We start from the raw sequence: 19,804 nt of genomic DNA, 5'->3' as shown, positions 1-19,804 counted from the left end.
AAAAAAGAATTTTTCAGTTGGGAACATTGAAAGCACAAACTCCAGCCTCACAACGCATCATAAAACTAAATCAACATACAAACTAAAGTTGTGGTTTCTTTTCGGTGAAGTTGTATTTATTATTATTTACATTACAGGTTTCCATCTTTCTGGTCACTTAAGTGCTGTATGAGTTAGTTCTGATGCCATTTTTCCTTCCTAATACCAATTTCGATATCTGTACCTGCATATCGGCTGATACTAAGTACTGATCCGATATGATATGATTGCGATCTTTCATGTGATTCATCTTCAAATGCTTTATAAGATTGCTGGTGTTGAAAATGGAAACACTAGCTCTGCCCCTCCAAACTGAAGCCTTACACATTGTACACGTTGCCTTTTTACTGGTGGGACTTTCCAGTGTAAAATATTATACTGATATTTTTCTAACAGCTAACGTTACACTATTTACCAGAGATCAATTCTTCTTCGCCACTCTTGAACAGTAGTTGCCAGCAGCTGCACGGTGCAGCTTTCGGTTGCAAAACTACCTTAAAGTTTATTAATAAATTAAGTGGTATTGGATTGGTGCGTAGACTCACGTACTCGCCGATAACCGATCCAGCATTTTAGGCAGTATCGGAGGCATTTCCGATGCTGGTGTTGGTATCTGATCAACTCTAGTACGAGTCACATTGTTACTGTGTATTTTTGGCCATTTATTATTTTACATAACACAGATATTTAGATGTTGGACTGACATCCATTTGAACATCTCAACAAGCGTACTTCTTAAAATGTTAAACTATTCCTTTAACTCAACTGATTAGATTTCTGACAATAAAATGATCTAGAATTAGCTTGATCTAGAATTTCCAAGCGTTAAAAATATCACTTGGCGAAGTGAAGCACAATGAAGAAGAACAAACTGCAAATTAGCTTGTTTTCGTGGTAAATTTTTATTATAAAAGCCATACTCTTCACCATCGCTTACAGGCAAATGTTCAGAAATGGGATTATTCCGATATAAGCCGTTATTATTAAGAATAACATTTAATAACATGAGGTATTTTCTTACTGGCTACACTATGGGCCAAATCAAGCTATCAAAAACAGCACTTTTTCCTCAACAAATGTTTATTAAATAATAATAATAATGTGTAAAGCAAAGATAGTAGGTAGTATCACAGTGAGGAATACTGTCCACTGACATTTTTAAAATATCAATAACTCGTACTGTCAATAAATGCAGATTGGAATACACGTAACATTCATATAGATATCAATATATGTACAATATTTACAGTCACAGACAAACAGAAGTAGGCTAATAATAGAAGCACGATACAGAGGCTTTGGCAAAAAAAATAAAAAGAGTGCATACATTTGCTAAACGTGACATATACACATGAAGTAAACATGATTATACACGGAGAGAGAGTACAAAAACAAGCAAGATTAAAAAAATCTAGTGCAATGTCAGGTTTTTGTTGGTTTCTGTCCGTGGATGAATAGCAGCCTGTCGCCTTCCTGTCCTCCTCCTCCTCCTCCTCTTCTTCTTCTTCCTCCTCCGGTGAGTTTGTGGTTGTTGAGAATAAAATGTCCTGAGCAGGGCGGGAAACTCGCTCTGTCCTCTGCAAGCTGCTCCGGCTACGTCTACACGACTTTAACTCAGAATATCTCAACTCAGATAATTGCAGGTGTTAAACAAACACTTAAATCTTAATAATTTGAATAACTGTGGCTGGTATTTTGTTCTAGACGCTTGGTGATGCAGTTAATACTCACAGGGATAGTTGATGAACAACTATAGCTGGCGAGCTAACCGAACTGAGCCATTAAATTCTGACATTTTGTTCTCAGGATTGTTTCTCATTTCATTAAATTAATAGTTATTATTATTATAAAGCTCTCCAAGCTAGTTAGCAAGCTCTACCAGTTTAGTTTTGAATAAGGACAGTTTTTAAAAAAACCCTCATTAGAAATATTTCTCCGGATGCTAATGTAGCTTGTAGCGTGTTCGGTATGTCAGAAATTTTTTTACCCAGAATGAAATAACTGTTGGATGTATCGCCATGAATTTGTTTTAAGACATTCATGTTTTCCAGAGGATGAATTTGATCCTCTGACTTTTCCCACTTATCTTACATCTCAACTCATGACAGATAGCTCCAAAAATGACTTCCAAGCTACATGCTAACATTAGCATGCTAGCATACTAATCATACACATATTAACATATTAATGTTGGCACATTAGCATGTTTTTGTTTACTAAATATCAGCCTGTTAGTATCTTGACTGTGAGCCTCCATCAACACTTTACAACATGTTAACAACGTTAGCATGCTAATATGCTAACTTGAGCATTCTGGTCAAAGTCCAGCTTAGTCTGACAAGCTGAGTCTGAGATAGGGTTGCCAACCATCCTGTAAAAATACAGAATTGTCCTGTGATTGGAAACTTAAAGATATGTTCGGTATCGAGCTGATAAGGAACACGCTTTGTTCTTTGTTGTGTGGACTATTTTGGAAAATTAGACAAGGTAAGCATGATATTTGTTTGTAAATGTGTCACCATATTCTGTAATTCTACTGCTTTTCTCTGCTGGGAAAAGATTTGAATAAATATTTGTGCGGACCCTGGATAAGACTTCTCACAACCATTTTTATGATATATATTTAGATAAGTCGATTACTGAAGGGTAATGCAGGTGTGAGACCCGTCGTTTTGGACAAAATGAGCATTATGCAACAATCATATATTTGTTATAAGTCCACAGTAGTCGGAGCTCCTTAGTCTGAGGTCATATAGACCTCCACCCCTCCCCCCGCGTTTCGTATTTCCATTACAGGAAGTTGGCAGCCCCAGTCTCAGATGTCCTAAAATGGCCACTGAAAGGAGGCTGATTAAAAACATCACCTTTGACCAAACTTTACAATTTAGCTTCACTAAGAGTAAAAATCTTACATTTGTAAAGTTGTGTCTATATTTTTCATACGTAACATCTTCATTTTCTGGCGTGTACTGAGAATTTCAGGCTCAGGGGGGCGCTGGTGTAAACTGTAATATTATGTTAACTTTTAATGTTGTGAAGACCAGTGAGAGAAACCTCCAGACGCTCTGAGTCCAGATGGAAGTTGGCAAAATACAAATAAATACAGATACAGTAGAAACAGATAAAGAGTCAGACAGTGAGCGCTGTCGTTGGTTTCCATGCCACAGTTACATGTTTGACATATGTTTAAGACGGCCATCTTAACCAGAATTTCTTAATACGTTTGTTTTAACGACCTTGTTCTGAGGTCTTTCTGTAAACGTAGCCGGAGCTGAAACTGTGTTCAGCAGCTGAATGTGATTTGTAGAATAGAAAAGAGCCTCCTGATGTGGCTGCTGGAGCTGATTGAAACAACCAATCTCGTTCAGCCTGTAAGTGTCTGGCCGGCGGCCGTCCTCCCCCCTCCCCGGGGTCCTGAGCTGGCCCTGTGGGCTCCTGACTGAGTCTGTTAGTTGGCTGCGGGGACCAACACGCCGACAGGAAGCACGGAGCCTCTGTTTTGGCCCTTCGGCAGGGCCACTTTGTTGAGGTCACAGGATTCGGTGGGCCACGAGGACGTCCTCTTGGTTGTCATGTGCCGCCGGGTGTGTTTAGTTAAGTGGTCGCTGCGCATGAAGCGCCGGTCGCACACGTTGCAGACGAATTTCTTCTCTCCGGTGTGCGTGCGGCGGTGGCGGGAAAGCTCATCGGAGCGGGCAAACTTTTTGTCGCAGCCCTCCCAGTGGCAGCTGAACGGCTTTTCACCTGGAGAGAAGAGAGAAGACGAAGTGTTAGTTTACAGGACGATTCTCCAAAGTCACAAATAATAAATCACGTTTCTATATTGATTATTTTAATGAAATGTTTAGTTGATAAAACGTCAGAAAATGGCGCCAGGTGACGACTTCAGGTGCCTTGTTCTGTCTGACCAACAGTCCAAAAGCCAAATATAGATACAGAGGATACAGATATTGGATATTGGCACTGATTTCACTGTTTGATCGGATTTTGATTGAGAAAAATCCTGCTTTAATTAGTTTCGATTGGATTCCTGACAGGGTTTCCCATACGTTCATTTATTTGTGGCGGCTCACCACAAGATCAACACTGACTGCCACATATTGATTTTCTATTTTTTTTACTATTTAAAAAGGGTAAAATCTTGTTTTATCGTAGAGCTGCGTGCAGTGCATTGATTCGCTCAGCCCCTCTTTGCCCCGCTCTCTCGCTCTCTCTCACAAACACAGTGACAACGGACCGGTCTGTGAGCAGCCCCTCCTCTCTGCACTCTGAATCAAAACAGGATCATGTGCACGAGGAAGGACTGTTGTTGGCTTTTCCCTGTGAAGGAGACGGCCGACCGAGTTCCTGAACAGAATCAAACTGGAGTTCATGAACTGTTGATATCATGAACACCTGCACAAATTTGTCCAAAACTGATGTTAACAACTTAACTCTGATAAGTTCATCTATTTATATTCTGAAGGCAACAGTCAGAATACAGCTGTATGTTATTTGCAATAAAGCACCTTATGTATGGTATTATTTGATAATTAATTTAACCCCCTTAGATTCAGTTACATCAGATAAATATCAATTTTGTATTAAATATAAAAGTGAATTCATCCTGAGAACTAGAATTTCTTTTTATTCTACAAGTCAGCAACAGTTTTCTATCTTGTTTCAACTGCAAATCACAATCAAACAATCTTTTTTTTCCTCTCGTCGTAATGAGAAAACAGAGAAAAACAAGAAATCTTCACATTTGAGAAACTGGAAACCAGAACATGACTGGCATTTGTACTTGATAACTGACTATCAAAATTGATTAACCGACTTATCATTGCAGTTGTAATCATATTTAAGTTTCCGTTTACAGTCAACGGTGTTCTGAGATTTTACCTGCTGCTCATCCACTGTTTTAATTGTAATTAATTTCCTGTTTTATTTTTGTTTCAAATCTCTCTTTTGTCTCTTAAAACAGAAATCATTTCTGCTGCTGTATGTTTTTATTTTGCATCTGTGTTTTTCATCTTTTGTGAAGCTCACTGTGCTGCATATTTTTGTATGAAATGTGTAAATAAAGTTTTGTTATTGAGGAAAATAGAAGAAATAAGATCTCTGGAGAGTTTTGAATGATGTGTTTGACTCCTACCTGTGTGCGTGCGCAGGTGAGCCTTCAGGTGTGAGCTCTTGAAGTACGTCTTCTTGCAGCCGGGGAAGTTGCAGACGTAGTTTCGTCTGCGGGAGAAGTCGGCCTGCGAGGCGCCGCCGCTCGCTCCGGACGGCATGTAAACCGGAGCCGGGGCCAAGGGGAGGAGCTTGGTGTTGCCCAGGGTCATGACAGTCTGCGGGCCCTGTGGCGTCTGGGACACGGGTGGCTGAGGAACCACGAACATCACTGTCCCTTGCGGCACGGCGGAGCCCACCAGCAGAGGCTGGGCGAAGCTGGAAGGAGACTGGGGCAGGATGGGTTTGGGCCCCCCCTGAGTCTGCACCTGAACCGGAGCCTGGACGAAGGCGGAGATCATCCCCGTCCGGCTGCTCACCGGGAAAACCTGGCACAGGACCGGGGAGCTGGAGACCGGAGAGGAAGAGGAGGAGGAGGAAGACAGCGGGGAGGAGTGAGGAGGAGACGCCGAGGATGGCGGAGAGGATGTGAGGCTGTGAGGACACGAGTGTGGTCCGTCCTTCTGCTGCCCGCTCTCTGGAAGTGTCTCTGGAATTCCCGGCTGTGGCGGCGTGGAGGTTTCTGTCGACTGGGCGGCGGGGGGAGGCGGAGTAGGAATGGTGAGGCTGTCGGCCGTGTGGCGGATGACGCTGGTGGCCATCGCTCTGCCGGGCGGCGCCACAGAGGACGACTCTGTGTGAGGTGGAAGTGCTGAGGTCTCTGACGTGACGGAGCAGGAGGGTCGGGGGAGGCCGGTGTGGGAGTCACTGAGGAGGGCGGGGCCGACGGCGAGACCAGGGCGGGGTAAGAGTGGTCTGGAGGCGGGGCTAAGAGCGCAGGTGGTGGTGAGGACAGCGGTGGTGGAGGCCTCGGCGAAGCTCGGACTGTGAGGTGGAGTCATACACTGATGGAGGAAATAACAAAGATCATAATCAAACTTTTTATTGGTACAATTATTGTTTTAATGGTGAGAAAGGTAATTTTATAGTTAATTAACCTCATTAGAGCTGAAACAATTAGTTGAAAATCAATTAATGTCACATCAGGCTCTGAGAAATTGTGATTTTTCACTATTTTGAGGCGTGTCCAAGCAAATTAAAACACAAGTTACAGATCTGGGAGTGATTTTAGACTCTGATCTTAATTTTATTATCCATTTTAACAACGTCGCAAAAACAACATTTTTTTTCATGTGAGGAACAATTAAACTGTTTTTAACTCAACAGAACGATGCTGACATGTTGATACACACTTTTATTACAAGCCACTTAGATTATTGCAGCTCTGTTTTTACTGGTCTCCCTAAAAAGTCTTTAAGAAAATTACAGTTAATTCAGAACGCAGCAGGATATTAGACTAATACAGAAAACACAGATCAAATTATGGTTCTGCTCACATCACTGCACATCTGGATCTACTAGAATTGATTTTAAAGTCCTTTTATCTACAAAGCTTCATAACCTGCAACTTCATATATAATAGCGACTCTCAGATTTTCAGCCGCTGTTCTTTAGTTCCTCAAATGTCCCACAATAAATGTGGTGAAGCTGCTTTCTGTGTTTATGGTCCTAAACTGTGAACCGTCTCCCTTCAGACCTTAAAACAGCAAACTCCCTCAAAGACATTAAAGACCGATCTTTTTAATTTGGCCTCTAATTTTACTTTTACTGGTAGCATTGTTAATGTTTTATTGTATTGTGATCAAACTGTTTTTGTTTGTTTTTCTCTCACTTATTGCTTATTTTATCTTTTAATAACTTATTGATATTGTTTATTTTCATCTGATCTTGTTTTGTTAAGCATTTTGGGCTCCATCTTTGCATGAAAGGTGCCACACAAATAAAGTTATTATTATTATTATTATCTAATAGACCACATGATTAATCAAGAAAATAAACAAATAAACCAATGAATAAATAAAGTAAATAATCATAAATTGCAGCCCTAATTGTTATACTTGTATTTTATTATCTTATATTCATCATTTTATACTATAAATTATGGTATTATTGGTAGTCGTACATTTTTCTTTGCCAGATTTACTTAAATTGCTTAGAAATGAAAATTATTATAATTATTGGTATATTGCTATAGTTAATAGTTTAATCATTACTTTTACTGTCACCATTTGCCAGTATGCAGAAGCAAACGTGACACAAGGATCAATACGTTTCTAATGTTATTGCTGCTATTAGCTCTTAATTACTGTAACAGTGAGTCAGTTTACAAAGTGCTTCAATAATCAAATAAAAGTAAAAATCAGAGTGAAATACAAACTACGAAACAAACAAAAAAACATGGAGAGACGCACTTAATGATAAAAGTAAACGGGAAAAAAAAGAAAAATTAAGTGACAGACACTAAAAAGTTTTACAAATTAGTTTCAGAAGATATTTATATTGTTTATTTTAAGCATAAATAACAGAATAAAGAGGAGTAAATTAGCTTATAATTATATGATCAACAGTCATTTATTTACATATTTAGTGATATTTGACCTGTTGGGTGGTTTCTTACCAGCGAGGACAGAGCGATCAGGTCCTTGGTGTCTCCGCCCTCCGGGTGGAGCTGGATGGAGTCACAGGAGTCGGAGGTGGGGGTCAGTGGGCGGGGCTTGTGCGACCTTTGACCCCAGAAGCTCATACTGACGAGTGCCTCGGCGGCCTCTAGGTCGTGATACTCGATGCTCGGCTTCTGCTCCATGATCGCCACCGGCCATCCGTCCGTACAGTCGACCTGACGAGGACAGGAGGTCAAAGGTCAGCCTAAATCTGCTGAACGTATCTAAATGATTTTCTTTTCTCACTCAAGACAATAAAAATCAGCCGATATCAGCATTTGTCAGCCGATAAATGACAAGAAACTGAAGTACAGACGTGTTTTAAAGCGGTGTCACCCGTCAGTTTGTCCACCAGAGAGTAGTGACACGTTTATTTTTAGAACTGATAGCTAATAATAATAAAAATCATTGTTAGTTGCAGCCCAATTAATTTTATAAATGTAAAACGTCCCATCCTGCATGTTTCTTGGTCGTAATTGTTTAACGAATTAAAGTGAACCTTATCAAAATAATGTATTTATATTCTGGGTTGTGTACAGAAAATTCTCATCAATATCAGATGTTTTAATACTAATATCAGTATCGGCCCAAAAAAGGGGCAATAGCCTACTTGACAGCAGCAGCAGGGATTCGTTCGCCTGTATGTGATGTTTACTGTGACCAGTGGTTCCCAAACTCTTATAGACCCCTGATCACGGCACCCCGATCCACCCAACCCCCTATATAACTTTTGATAATTTAATATTAAATCAGTATTAAGTCAAATAATAAAAGCTCATTCTCGATCACTCAAATGAAAAGTCAACAAGTGCTATGCAGAGACACACGACACAAATATGAATGTGAAACCACGACAATGATCCCTCCTGCAAAACTCCTGAGTGTTGCGTTGCTATGACAACCGGCAACAGTGAGTTGTCATGTCAGCTTTTTAATAGTCATTTTGTTATTGCTTTTTTTTTTTTACTGTAAAAATTATTTTTTGCTGTAATTTTCTTTCTTTCTTTCTTTTTTATTTAGGATTACTTAATTTTGTTTATATTTTTGACTGTTATGCACAACAACAACAACACCACCAAGGCAAATTCCTCGTAAGTGCAAAACCTACTCGGCAGTAAACCTGGTTCTGGTTCTGAATCTGAAATGTTATCGAAAACTAAAAAAAGTGATTTTGTGGTGGTTTTGACGCTTTAAAAAAAAAAAGATGCATTCACAGTTTTACAGCTGCTCCTTTTCCAATGATTGTGTGTGTGGGAAAAATGCTTTCTGAGCCAGTTTGCATCACGTGACGAACCAAGAAGTTGTAATTACAAGGTTTGGCCACTATGTCAAATTGACTTCACGGCCCGGCGCTCTTCCTTAAAGGGAGGTTGGTCATCACAGCACCCACTTTGGGAACCACTGGTCTATGTTCTTCTTCTTCTATTCTTTCTTTCTTCTTCCTTTGGGAACGAAGGCACACACTCATCTAATTACCAATGATGTCACTGTTTTCCCCACTTCCTCCTGTCTTCTGAGTCGTACCAGCGTGTCAGAAAGAAAAAAAAAAAAAGATGATGAATGATACTAAAAAACAACGCGAGGCTGCACCGAGGTGAGAAATAAAAATTACACCCAAATAAATAAACGTGACGGGGGGACAAAGGACAAAGTTGGCTGGCATCTGGCGAATGCTCAGCTGCACGTACAGGAAGGGTGGAGGGAGGGTGAGAGAGGGGCGAGAGACCTCGATAGATAAAAAAGAGAGAGAGAGAGAGAGAGAGGGAGAGAGAGAGGGAGAGGGGCCCCACTGCAGCGGGTGCACCCAGAGTCTCGACCTGAGGGAGCCGAGGGGAACCTCCCCTTCGCCCAGAATAGATGACGGGAGGTGGCGTGCCAGATATGACACCCCAACCCCACCCCCCCAACCCCCCCAAAAAATAAAAGCCCCGCCCCCTCCTCCTCCCACATTAACATGCACAGACTCGCCCCAGAGAGAGAGAGAGAGAGAGAGAGAGAGAGGAAGCTCCTAACAGGAAGTATAGTTGGAGAAAACAAAGTCAATCTGTTGCAACAAACACACACTAACACACACACACACACCCACACACACACACACACACACACACACAATCTTGTTCTGCACACACTCGAGCACTGTGATTTCCCACGCGCAGGATCACATAAACACATCACACAGCAACACATAATCAGATTACAGCAGCAAGAAACAATGCAGACGTTTATTCACCATCACTTCTCGCAGGAATTAATGCAATCTTTAATTACTCTTATTTAAATGATTATTATCATGTAACACCTGTTTACAGCTGCACACCAATCAGCCCAAAAGGGATTTATTGAATGAAACTTGACTGATCACTCTTTCTTTTTTATTTCATGTTTTGTGTTTATGATTTTTTTTTCAGTTTTATATGTTGGTTTTTTTTTTCATGTCTTTGTGGTCCTGTCGTGTTGTTCTTCTCTGCTGTCTCTTTGTTGTGCTCAGCTGCTGTTTTTTTTCAGGGATGCAGCTTTTGTGAACAAACTGAGCCTGAATTAAGCAGTTTTTTAATGTTGACATTCAAATTTTGACTGATAATAAGGAGAGATTTTGGCACTGGAGTGGTCATTTGAGTCATTTTTTGTAAGCAAAAATGGCAAAAGCAGTCTGATTCCAGCTTCTCAAATGTGAATATTTGCTGTTTTTCTTAGATTTCTATGGCAGTAAACTGAATATTTTTAGATTCTGGACTGTTGGTCAGACAAAAAAAGCAAAATGAATATGCAAATGTGAGCTTTAGAGAACTGTGACAGACATTTACTGACATTTTATAAACCAAATGATTAACTTATAACAAGAATAGCCTATATTGAACAAATTATGGTTACAGCTTCACAGATATGAACAATAATTTTCTTTTATGTGTCCTATTAAAAAGAAATTAATGTTTTTTTTGACTGACAGTCAGATTATTATCATATTTTAATACTAAACTTTAAGGACTCTGTTATCTTCCTACGTACTTTCTGATTCGCCTCAAATAAGTCATCAACAAAGAGAAACATAATTAGCTGCAGCTCTAATATTAAGGTTAAATTAACCCTCCCACACACACACACACACACACACACACACGCACACACACACCTCACAGCCAGTAATGATCCAACAACAAAGACAATCAACTAGAATCTGATTCCTCTTATTAACAATCAAAACTAATCAATCACAACAAGCAGGTGCGGATTAAACGAAAATAAACATGACCTGATCAGTTTAGGATAAAAGTGTCATGTTTAAACTTTGTGATGGAGCGATGCATTGCAGTGATGCAACTGTTGTGAACACACACACACACACACGCACACACAGGAGACACTGGGTTCAGTATGACCTCAAATAAACCAGCCGACAGCGCCAAAATAAGACAAAAACAGCTCACCTGAAGCCCAGGTTAGAGCCCCAGCAGCTGACCTGAGACCAGCGTGTGTCGGTATGAGCATGCAGGTAACGGCTCAGTTTATAATAACAGCAACAACTTAATGAAATAGCCGCCGGACAGCCGTTAAACCGCCGGCTTGTTGGCCGTGAAGCGGACTCACCTGACAGGAGCGCTCCGCCGTGAAGCTGAGCATGAGGAAGAGTTAAAAAATGTGCGACAAATTCAAAATAGAGGCAGAGACAGTAGCGGGAGTGCGAGCAGTCAATAATAAGCGCTGAGCCTCTGCCAGCAGACTGGCTTCAGCTGAGTGGAGCCAAAAAAAAAAAAAAAAAAAAAAAAAAAAAGAAAAAAAAAAAAAAGCGAAAAAAAAAAACACAGAAAAAAAATTCAGAGCAGTCTGGCGGGTGGTAACACGCAGCCAATCACAGGCAAAGGTGTAGCGAGCTTCGACCAATGGGAGGTGAGGCGGTGCGTGATCAGGACGTGGGCGCGACGCGATTGGCCCGAGGCGGGGTGCGTGGCTGTCGGGGGGCGGGGCCGCGGAGTCAGCGGTGTCAGAGTAAACCCGGTGAACCCGGCTGCGCGCTCGAACTGGGGGAAAGGTTGGGAAGCAGACAGGCGCGAGGCGGGACCGCGACACACGCGAGGACGCGCGCGCGCGCGAGAGAGGCATGTACTGAACAACTGCACATACAATATGATGTATAGACACGTGCACTGTTAACAGAATGAATGAAAGATCACGTGAAATACAATAAAATATGTGGTTATTTATCAGAAAAATATTCACAAACACAATTATATTGATGTTTTTGTTTCTTTCCTTTACATGTGGATGTTTTGTTGACCATGAAAAAATGTGCTTTATGTCTGAAACAAGATATTAATAAAAATATATGTCGTCCATTGAATTGTATTCAGACATAATTATGTTGATGTTTTTATGTTTTTTGATGGGGTTTTGTATCCTAGTCCTGAAGAATCGAGGTTTAAATGGTTTGAATGACATGAATTAGAATTTTGGAATATTGTGATAACACAAAATATGAAATATGAAATAAAATATGTGTTGTCAATTGAATTAGCTCTTAATCTTATAAAAATGTATTCATAAACACAATTATATTGATGTTTTTGTCAATATAGTATGTTTTGTTGGGATTTTGTACCCTGGTCACGAAGGAACAATGTTCTTTATGCCTGAAATGACAAACAAACTAACTTTGAACAGTCTACATCATATTAGAGTATTATGGTTGCTCAAAATATAAAATAATAAAAAAATATGTCATCAATTGAATTAGCTCCTAAATTATATAAATATGTATTCTGACATAATTATGTTGATGTTTTTTTTATCTTTACATGTTTTGGTTTTGTATCCTGGTCCTGAAGAATTTAGGTTTTTATGGTTTGAATGAAAAATGCGAACTTTGGAAAATTATTATATCACAGAATATAAAATATTTAATAAAAATATGTGTTGTCAATTGAACTAGCTCTTATTTTTACAAAGATGTATGCATAAACACAATTTATGTTTTATGCTCTAACTGTCCTGAATAGGCAAGTTTTTTTCTGGTTGAATTTGAACTTCAATGCTCATGTAATATATAAAACATGACTGAGTTGAATAAGAGCTAATTCAATTGACAGTTGAATTAGCTCTTATTTTTATCAAAGCTGACACAATTAGTTGATTAATTGATGAGTTGATTGACAGAAAAATAATCTGCATCAATTTTGAGTATGATTTAAGTCATTTTCAAGCAAAACTGCCCAAATGTTAATGGTTTCAGCCTCCTCAATGTGAACACTTTAGTCCTCAGTGAATACACTGAATAACTAATCTGAATGTCAGACAAAACAAGCAATCTGGATATGTTACTGTGGCCCTGAGACTTAATGATGGTGCTGTAGTCGAGAAAATAATCAGCAGATGAATTGTTGGTTGCACAGTGACAGTTTCTGCCTGTGTAAATACAGTCTAGTGCTGCAGTCAAGTGAAGCAAATATGAGACTCATGTAAAATGTAGATGTAAACAGAAGTGTGTGAGTGCAGGAAGAGAAGTGATAGCTGGGTAAACTACAGTAGGACTTCTTTATTTTTTTTCCCAGTGCAGATTATAAACAACATGCATGCAGATTGCAGCTTGGACACACAGTTTTCACTTGCTTTAAATTGTAAAAAAAATTACATCTTCAATTTGAACAACAGTCCAAAAGGCAAAGAGTTTAAATTCACAGTCACATATGACAAAGAAAAGCAGCAAATCATCACATTTGAGAGGCTAAAACCAGAGAATATTTGGCATGTTTGCTTGAAAAATGACTTGTTGCTGCTCGATTAATTGTTGCAGCTCTAGTCCTGAACAACGAAGGAACGAAAGAAGTGAGGTCAGAGATATAAAAACATGTAAAAAAGATTGTAAATGATTGTGTCTTTCACTGGTTAGATTCAATAGAAACTCATTGGTTTTGTTCTTTTGGAGGCAGAGAGGTTCCTACAGCTGGATAAAAGACAAAGATGCAGCTGTGTGTGGAGAAAAAGATCATTAAAAAGAATTATAAAACATGACAAAGAAAATTAGTCATCCTGCTCCTTGTCTTTAACCTACATACACTGGCTGCAGAGCAAAGAACTCCAGCAGAAGAAAAGAGGAAAGTCCACAAGGTTTTTTTTTTTTTTTTGGGTGCAGTCCTGCATTTTTTTTCTCCCTCTTCACGTGCATGCATCGACTCAAGACTTGTGCACATCAAATTCTGTCAAAGGGAGAAACAAAAAAGAAACGAAATAAAGATAAAGAATCAAGGAGAGACTGACAGGGAACAACGTGAGAAACAAAAGCTCAGATCCTGCAGCTCGGAGGCCCTCAACATATTTTCTTATTGTCTTCTTCCTGTAACATTTTCCTCTCTGCTCTCTTGTGAGTCCAACTACCTCTCCTCCCTCCTCCTCCTCCTCCTCCTCCTCCTCCTCCTCACCCCCTCCCCACCGGGCCGATGAACCCGGGGACTCCTATGCGTCGAGGTTGTAAACAGCCTCTCCAATAAAGAATTCCAGGGCGGGGCTAGGAGGCAGCCGGAGCCCCCCTCTCCTCTCCACCTCCATCCTCTCCTCCCCCCCATCCTCCACACGCCGGCCCAGCACCGGCTCCTTTGTTGTGGCTGCATGTTAACCCTTTAAGCTGGAGGCTGGAGGTCGAGCCGCGCTGCCACCACCACCATCATCATCATCATCATCTTTGTGACATGAGCAAACAGTGGAGGGAGGGGAGGAAGGAAGGTGGAGGTGGGTTGTGGTGGTACGTCATCCTCTCTGAGATACAGGCAGACAAAGAGCTTGTTTCATTCCTCGCTGTTTCTGCAGCGGGGAACGCAGCTCCCAGTGATGCTTCATGTGTCTGTGTTTGACTGACAGCCGGCCTCGGCTCACCGGTTCGCCTTAAAACACCTTGTTGGCGGCCGCTCGCTGGCTCGCGCACAATCCAGATAAACAGCTTCGTTACTCAGAGTGAATCAGCTCAACGTGCTGCAGAGAGAGGTGTAAACTAAGCATAGACACACTCACACACACACACACGCATAAAGAGGAGAGAAAACTGGGACAAAAGCAGGATCTGGCAGCAGGCAGGGGTGACGTGAGTTCATTTTGATTTCCAAGTTCAGTGAGGTTGTGAAATAAAAAAAAAGAAAAAGAGAGAGAGAGAGAGAGAAAAAAAAAAAAAAAAAAACACAGGCGGTCCGTCCATCCATAAAAAACAGTTTCCAGGCAGAAAACACTCCCAGACTAGTGGAGGAGGAAATCAGAGGCAGAGGAGACGGCCAGCTGTTTGCAGGATGAAGTCAGAGCGAAGAACCTGCAGCAGAGGTGCTGCAACATTATTTACTGTTACCTAGATCCTGACCTTTATTTCTTTTATTTTAGACACTGTTCTGCTTTCAAAACAGCTCCCATTCTTCTCTTTCTGTAAAGTTCAACATTTTGGGAGATGTACTTGTACTTTACTTGAGTATTTCCATGTGATGCTACTTTATACTTCTACTCCACTACATTTCAGAGGGAAATATTGTACTTTCTACTCCACTACATTTATTTGACAGCTTCAGTTACTTTTCAGATGAAAATTTGACACAATGGATAATATAACAAGCTTTTAAAATACAACACATCGTTAAAGTTGAAACCGGTGGTTTCCAACCTTTTTGGCTTTTGACGTCTTACAAAAAGCAGTGTGTAATCATGCAGGACTTTTACTTGTAATGGAGTATTTTTACATCACTGTATTGGTACTTTTACTTAAGTGAAAGATCTGAGTTCTTCTTCCACCTCTGAAAGTGATGATCGGATATCAATCTCATGTCTGTGGTTAGCGAAGCTTAGCATGAATACTGGAAGCAGGTGGAACCAGCTAGCTTGGCTTTGTCCAAAGTTAAACAAAAACACCGCCAACACCTCTAAAGCTCATTGATTAACATGTAACTCATTTGTTTAAACAAACAGCAATGTTTGTGGTTTTAGGGGGAGTTACATGTTGGAACAATTTCTTGAAGGATAAGGGGGCGTTCAGACCGACATCAGCTCTCCCATTCATTTAAATGGGGACAGTGTGTTTACGCAGCGGTCAGCAAAAGTTGAACCTGACTCAACTTTTGCCGCAACCTGATGTCATCCAGCAAGTTGCCGCATCGGCCTATCACATACACACAAGTGCACATTCCTGGTGGATGACTTTGTGATGTGAACACTGTTTTTGACTGTTTACCTCGAGATCGAATTGTTCTCTGGAAGAAAAGAGCCTGTGAATTGATCTAAAACAGAGATAAAATATAGAAGACGGGTAAAAAGTCTTTCAGGGTTACAGACGTGGCCGAAATTATTGGTACCCTTTAGAAGTGGTAAGAAATAATTGATTTGAAGTAATACTGTAAGCAGACTACTGTGTTTTAATTAGTATCACAGGTGTTTTCAATCTTATAATCACTCATGCAGCCAGTTTAAAAAGAGAAAATTACTCTCTCTGCTGTTTGATGCCACTGTGTGCATCACATTGAACACGGAAAACAGAAGGAAAACTAGAGAGTCTGAAGACATTAGGAAAAAGGTAATAGCCAAGCATGGTCAACGTAAAGCTGACAAGACCATTTCCAAAGAGCCTGATGTTCCTGTGACCACTGTTGCCAATATTATCAAGACGTTTAAGGCCCATGGAGCTGTAGCCAACATCTCTGGCTGCAAGAGGAAAATTGGCCTGAGATTGAACAGAAGGATCGCTCAAATGATCGAGAAATAACAAAGGAAAACTTCAGTACAGATCCAAGCTGATCTTCAAGTTGAAGGTACAATAGTTTCAAGTCGCACCATCCTTCGCTGTGTGAATGAAAATGGGCTCCACGGTAGAAGACCCAGGAAGACACCACTTCTAAGAAGGAGACAAAGAAAAGCCAGACTGGACTTTGCCAAAATACATGTTGACTACAGTCCTTCTGGGAGAATGTGCTTTGGACAGATGAAACAAAATTAGAGGTTTTTGGTAAATCACACCAATGCTATGTTTACTGAAGAAAAAATGAAGCCTTCAAAGAAAAGAACACCGTGCCTACCGTGAAACATGGAGGAGGCTCAGTGATGTTTTGGGGTTGCTTTGCTGCCTCAGGCACTGGGCGCCTTGAATCTGTGCAGAGTGCAATAAAATCAGAAGACTATCAAGGCATTTTGGAGCCAAACACACAGCCCAGTGTCAGAAAGCTGCTGCTGTCTTCCAGCAGGATAATGACCCCAGACATACATCTAAAAGCATCCAAGAGTGGATGAGAAGAAAACGTTGGACCGTTCTGAAGTGGTCTGCTATGAGTCCTGATCTGAATCCCATTGAACATCTGTGGAAAAGAGCTGAAACTTGCAGCCATCAAACCTGAGAGAACTGGAGCAGTTTGCTCTAGAAGAACAGGCTGAACTACCAGTGGAGAAGTTATTGGTACCCTTTATCAGCTTATTCAGATTTATAGAAAGCGCTTGACTGCAGTTATTGCCTCCAAAGGCTGTGCTACAAAATATTAAGTTAAGGGTGCCAATATTTTTGTCCATTTTCATTTGTTTTATTGTATAAAATAACATGTTAAGTTGTAAATCAAAAGCAAAGTTTCAGTTATATTCAATGTGAAATAAAGAATGATGGATAGCATAGACTTCTGCCAGTTTCAACTTAATACAGAGGTGGGGGGGGTACCTATATTTTCAGCCACGTCTGTATTTGTATTGTCTCACACGCTGTACAGTATTTATGGAACATGATGTCTTTATCTGAGAAACAAGGGGAGAAAAAAAATTAACTGGCATTCCTCAAATACGCTCAAACACAGCAATCTGAGGTGATAATTGGCTGGCTGTCGTCATGGAAACGACGGAGCGGTGTGAAGCCTGGTGGGTTATTACCTCGGACCTGAGCCCGTCTGACAGGACAGAGTAGAAGAGAATAGAAAACACAGTAGAACGGTGGCTTTGTGAGGTCTAATCTGAGCTTTAGACTTTGATAGGACATCTGAAAACTGCACATTTTGTAGAAAGTTAGGACATCTTTGGAAATTTAATGTTCTTTAGAGAGCAAGGACATTTTTTTAAAGTGAGAACATGTTTATAAAGTCAAGTTGAAAGGGAGTACAGTGAGGACAGATTTGGAAAGCCGTGACATTTCTCATAACTTTTTCATTTCTCTTTTTTTTTTTTTTTTTTAAGAAAGTTAGGACATGTTTATAAGGGAGGACATGTTTACAAAATCCGGACATTTCTGGAAAGTCAGGATATTTTTGGAAATATAATTTTGTTAGACAGCAAAGACAGCTAGGACATTCTTTCAGTCGGGGCATTTTAGGTCATTTTGGAAACTGAACACTTTTTTTTAAGTGAGGACATTTTTGGCAATATATTTTTTTTTAGAGAACAAAGACATTTTTCAATGTGAGGACATTTTTAGAAAGCAAGGACATTTTGGGAAAGTCAGGAGGACATTTGTAAGGACATTTTGGGAAAGTGAAGCCACTTTTTGAAATGGGAAGATGTTTCTGGAGAGTGGGGACTTCTTCTGAGGTCAGTTTGAGGGTTTACACCTAGTTTAGCGTTAAGGTAGGTATGTAGGTTGCAGGTTAAGGTGAAGTTTTAGGAGCTCAGGAATGTGTTATGTGAGTGAGGGTCCTCACAAACATAGAACACAAACGTGTGTGTTTGAGGGTTTGTTCTGCTGCTCATCAGCAGTCTGTCTGGATAAGAGCTTCAGTTAAATCACCACACAATGTAAATACGTCTGAAAGGCAAATAAATCCTGTTCTGCTCTGCGTGTGTATGTGTGTGTGTGTGTGCGTGAGGTCGTGACCCACCGTGGTAGCAGCAGTGCACATTACTGAAAGGTCAAAGGTCGTTCCTCCCTCAAGACTTCCAAGAATCGTATCTCCAGGAACTACACCCCACCCCACCCCACCAAACACACACACACACACACACACACACACACAGTTTGCGGCTACGACTGACAGCTGCTCACGTTCTTGTTCAGACTTTACCCGCTCTGCTCACCAGTTTCATGTTCGATCCGTTAACGACGCATAGTGCTGTTTGAAAATGTTAATCCCATCCAAAATCAGTTTTTAAGTGTGTTTCACTCGTCGGTTAACTGTTAACAGAACCTGAAGCATCAGTGATGTTGCTATGGTTACCGTCATGTTAATTAACTTGATTCCGACTGATTTAGGACAACAAAAGCGCCCAGCATCATACATATGACTGCAGCTTAATTTACTTCCTGAGTTTAGTACCTAAGTTTAGTTTATTTCTTGAATTTAGTTCTGAGTTTAGTTCCTGAGGTTAGCGTCTGTGTGTAGTTCCTTAATTTAGTTCTGAGTTTAATTCCTAAATTTAGCCACAAGTGGACTCTGAGTTTCGTTCTGAATTTAGTTCCTTGCTTAGTCCTTCACTTTACTTCTGAGTTTCGGTTTTAAATTTAGTCCTTAAGTTTAGCTTTTGAGTTAAGTGAGTTTAACCCCTAAATTTAGTCCTTGATTTTAGTTCTGAATTTAGTTGTTGGGACTCAAAAACCTGAGAGCGTGATCAGCACAGCAGATGTGACTTCCCTCCAAAGCAAACAGCAACGACCTCACCGACCAGGAACACACCCACACTGAGTATGTGTGTGTGTGTGTGTGTGTGTGTGTGTGTGTGAAGGGGGAAGGCGGGGGGTGTCCAGATTGGGTGGGGTCAGTGGAATGTAGGTCACGCTCCGTCCGCCATCCAGGAAGAGGCGGGTGGTGCGGCGAGCGTGCCGTCGCTGCACACTGAAACTCACAAGAAGTTTTTCTTCTTTTTTTACAGCAGAGATGAAAACACACCCTGAATATGAACAGAGGTCTCACTTGGTCCCTGCATGTGTAACCAGAGCTGGAAAGTAATAATATGGATATATAAAAGTACTGAACTTTTCTGAATTCACATTTTATATTGAATAGGAGATAAATATGTCTCCTCAAACCTTTCACATCTTCATTAACAGTGGTGGAAAGTGCATTTACTCAAGTACTGTACTTAAGTACAATTTTGAGGTACTTCTCAGTAATATTATGGCCGATGAGCTGTTGTCGGAT

The 19,804-nt window shown here is 40.6% G+C and overlaps 1 protein-coding gene across 6 annotated transcripts in view; it reads right to left on the bottom strand.

The window, feature by feature from the left end:
• Positions 1-917: 917 nt before the first annotated feature.
• Positions 918-19,804, bottom strand: part of klf11a (Kruppel-like factor 11a) — a 33,328-nt gene continuing 14,441 nt past the window's right edge. For 3 of the 6 annotated variants that reach the window (XM_042390251.1, XM_042390250.1, XM_042390252.1), the window contains 3 exons: positions 7,706-7,924; positions 5,174-6,092; positions 918-3,783 (listed from right to left, as the gene is read on the bottom strand). In XM_042390251.1, the coding sequence (XP_042246185.1) occupies positions 3,488-3,783; positions 5,174-6,092; positions 7,706-7,891 (1,401 nt within the window). In that variant the 5' untranslated portion in view covers positions 7,892-7,924 and the 3' untranslated portion in view covers positions 918-3,487. The other 3 variants (XM_042390248.1, XM_042390253.1, XM_042390254.1) reach the window with 3 other exon arrangements.

Source organism: Thunnus maccoyii, chromosome 17 (genome assembly GCF_910596095.1).
Source record: "Thunnus maccoyii chromosome 17, fThuMac1.1, whole genome shotgun sequence".
In the NCBI taxonomy this organism is placed as follows: Eukaryota; Metazoa; Chordata; class Actinopteri; order Scombriformes; family Scombridae; genus Thunnus; species Thunnus maccoyii.
The sequence above is the reverse complement of the archived record's forward strand: the minus strand, read 5'-3'. Positions and strand labels throughout refer to the sequence as shown.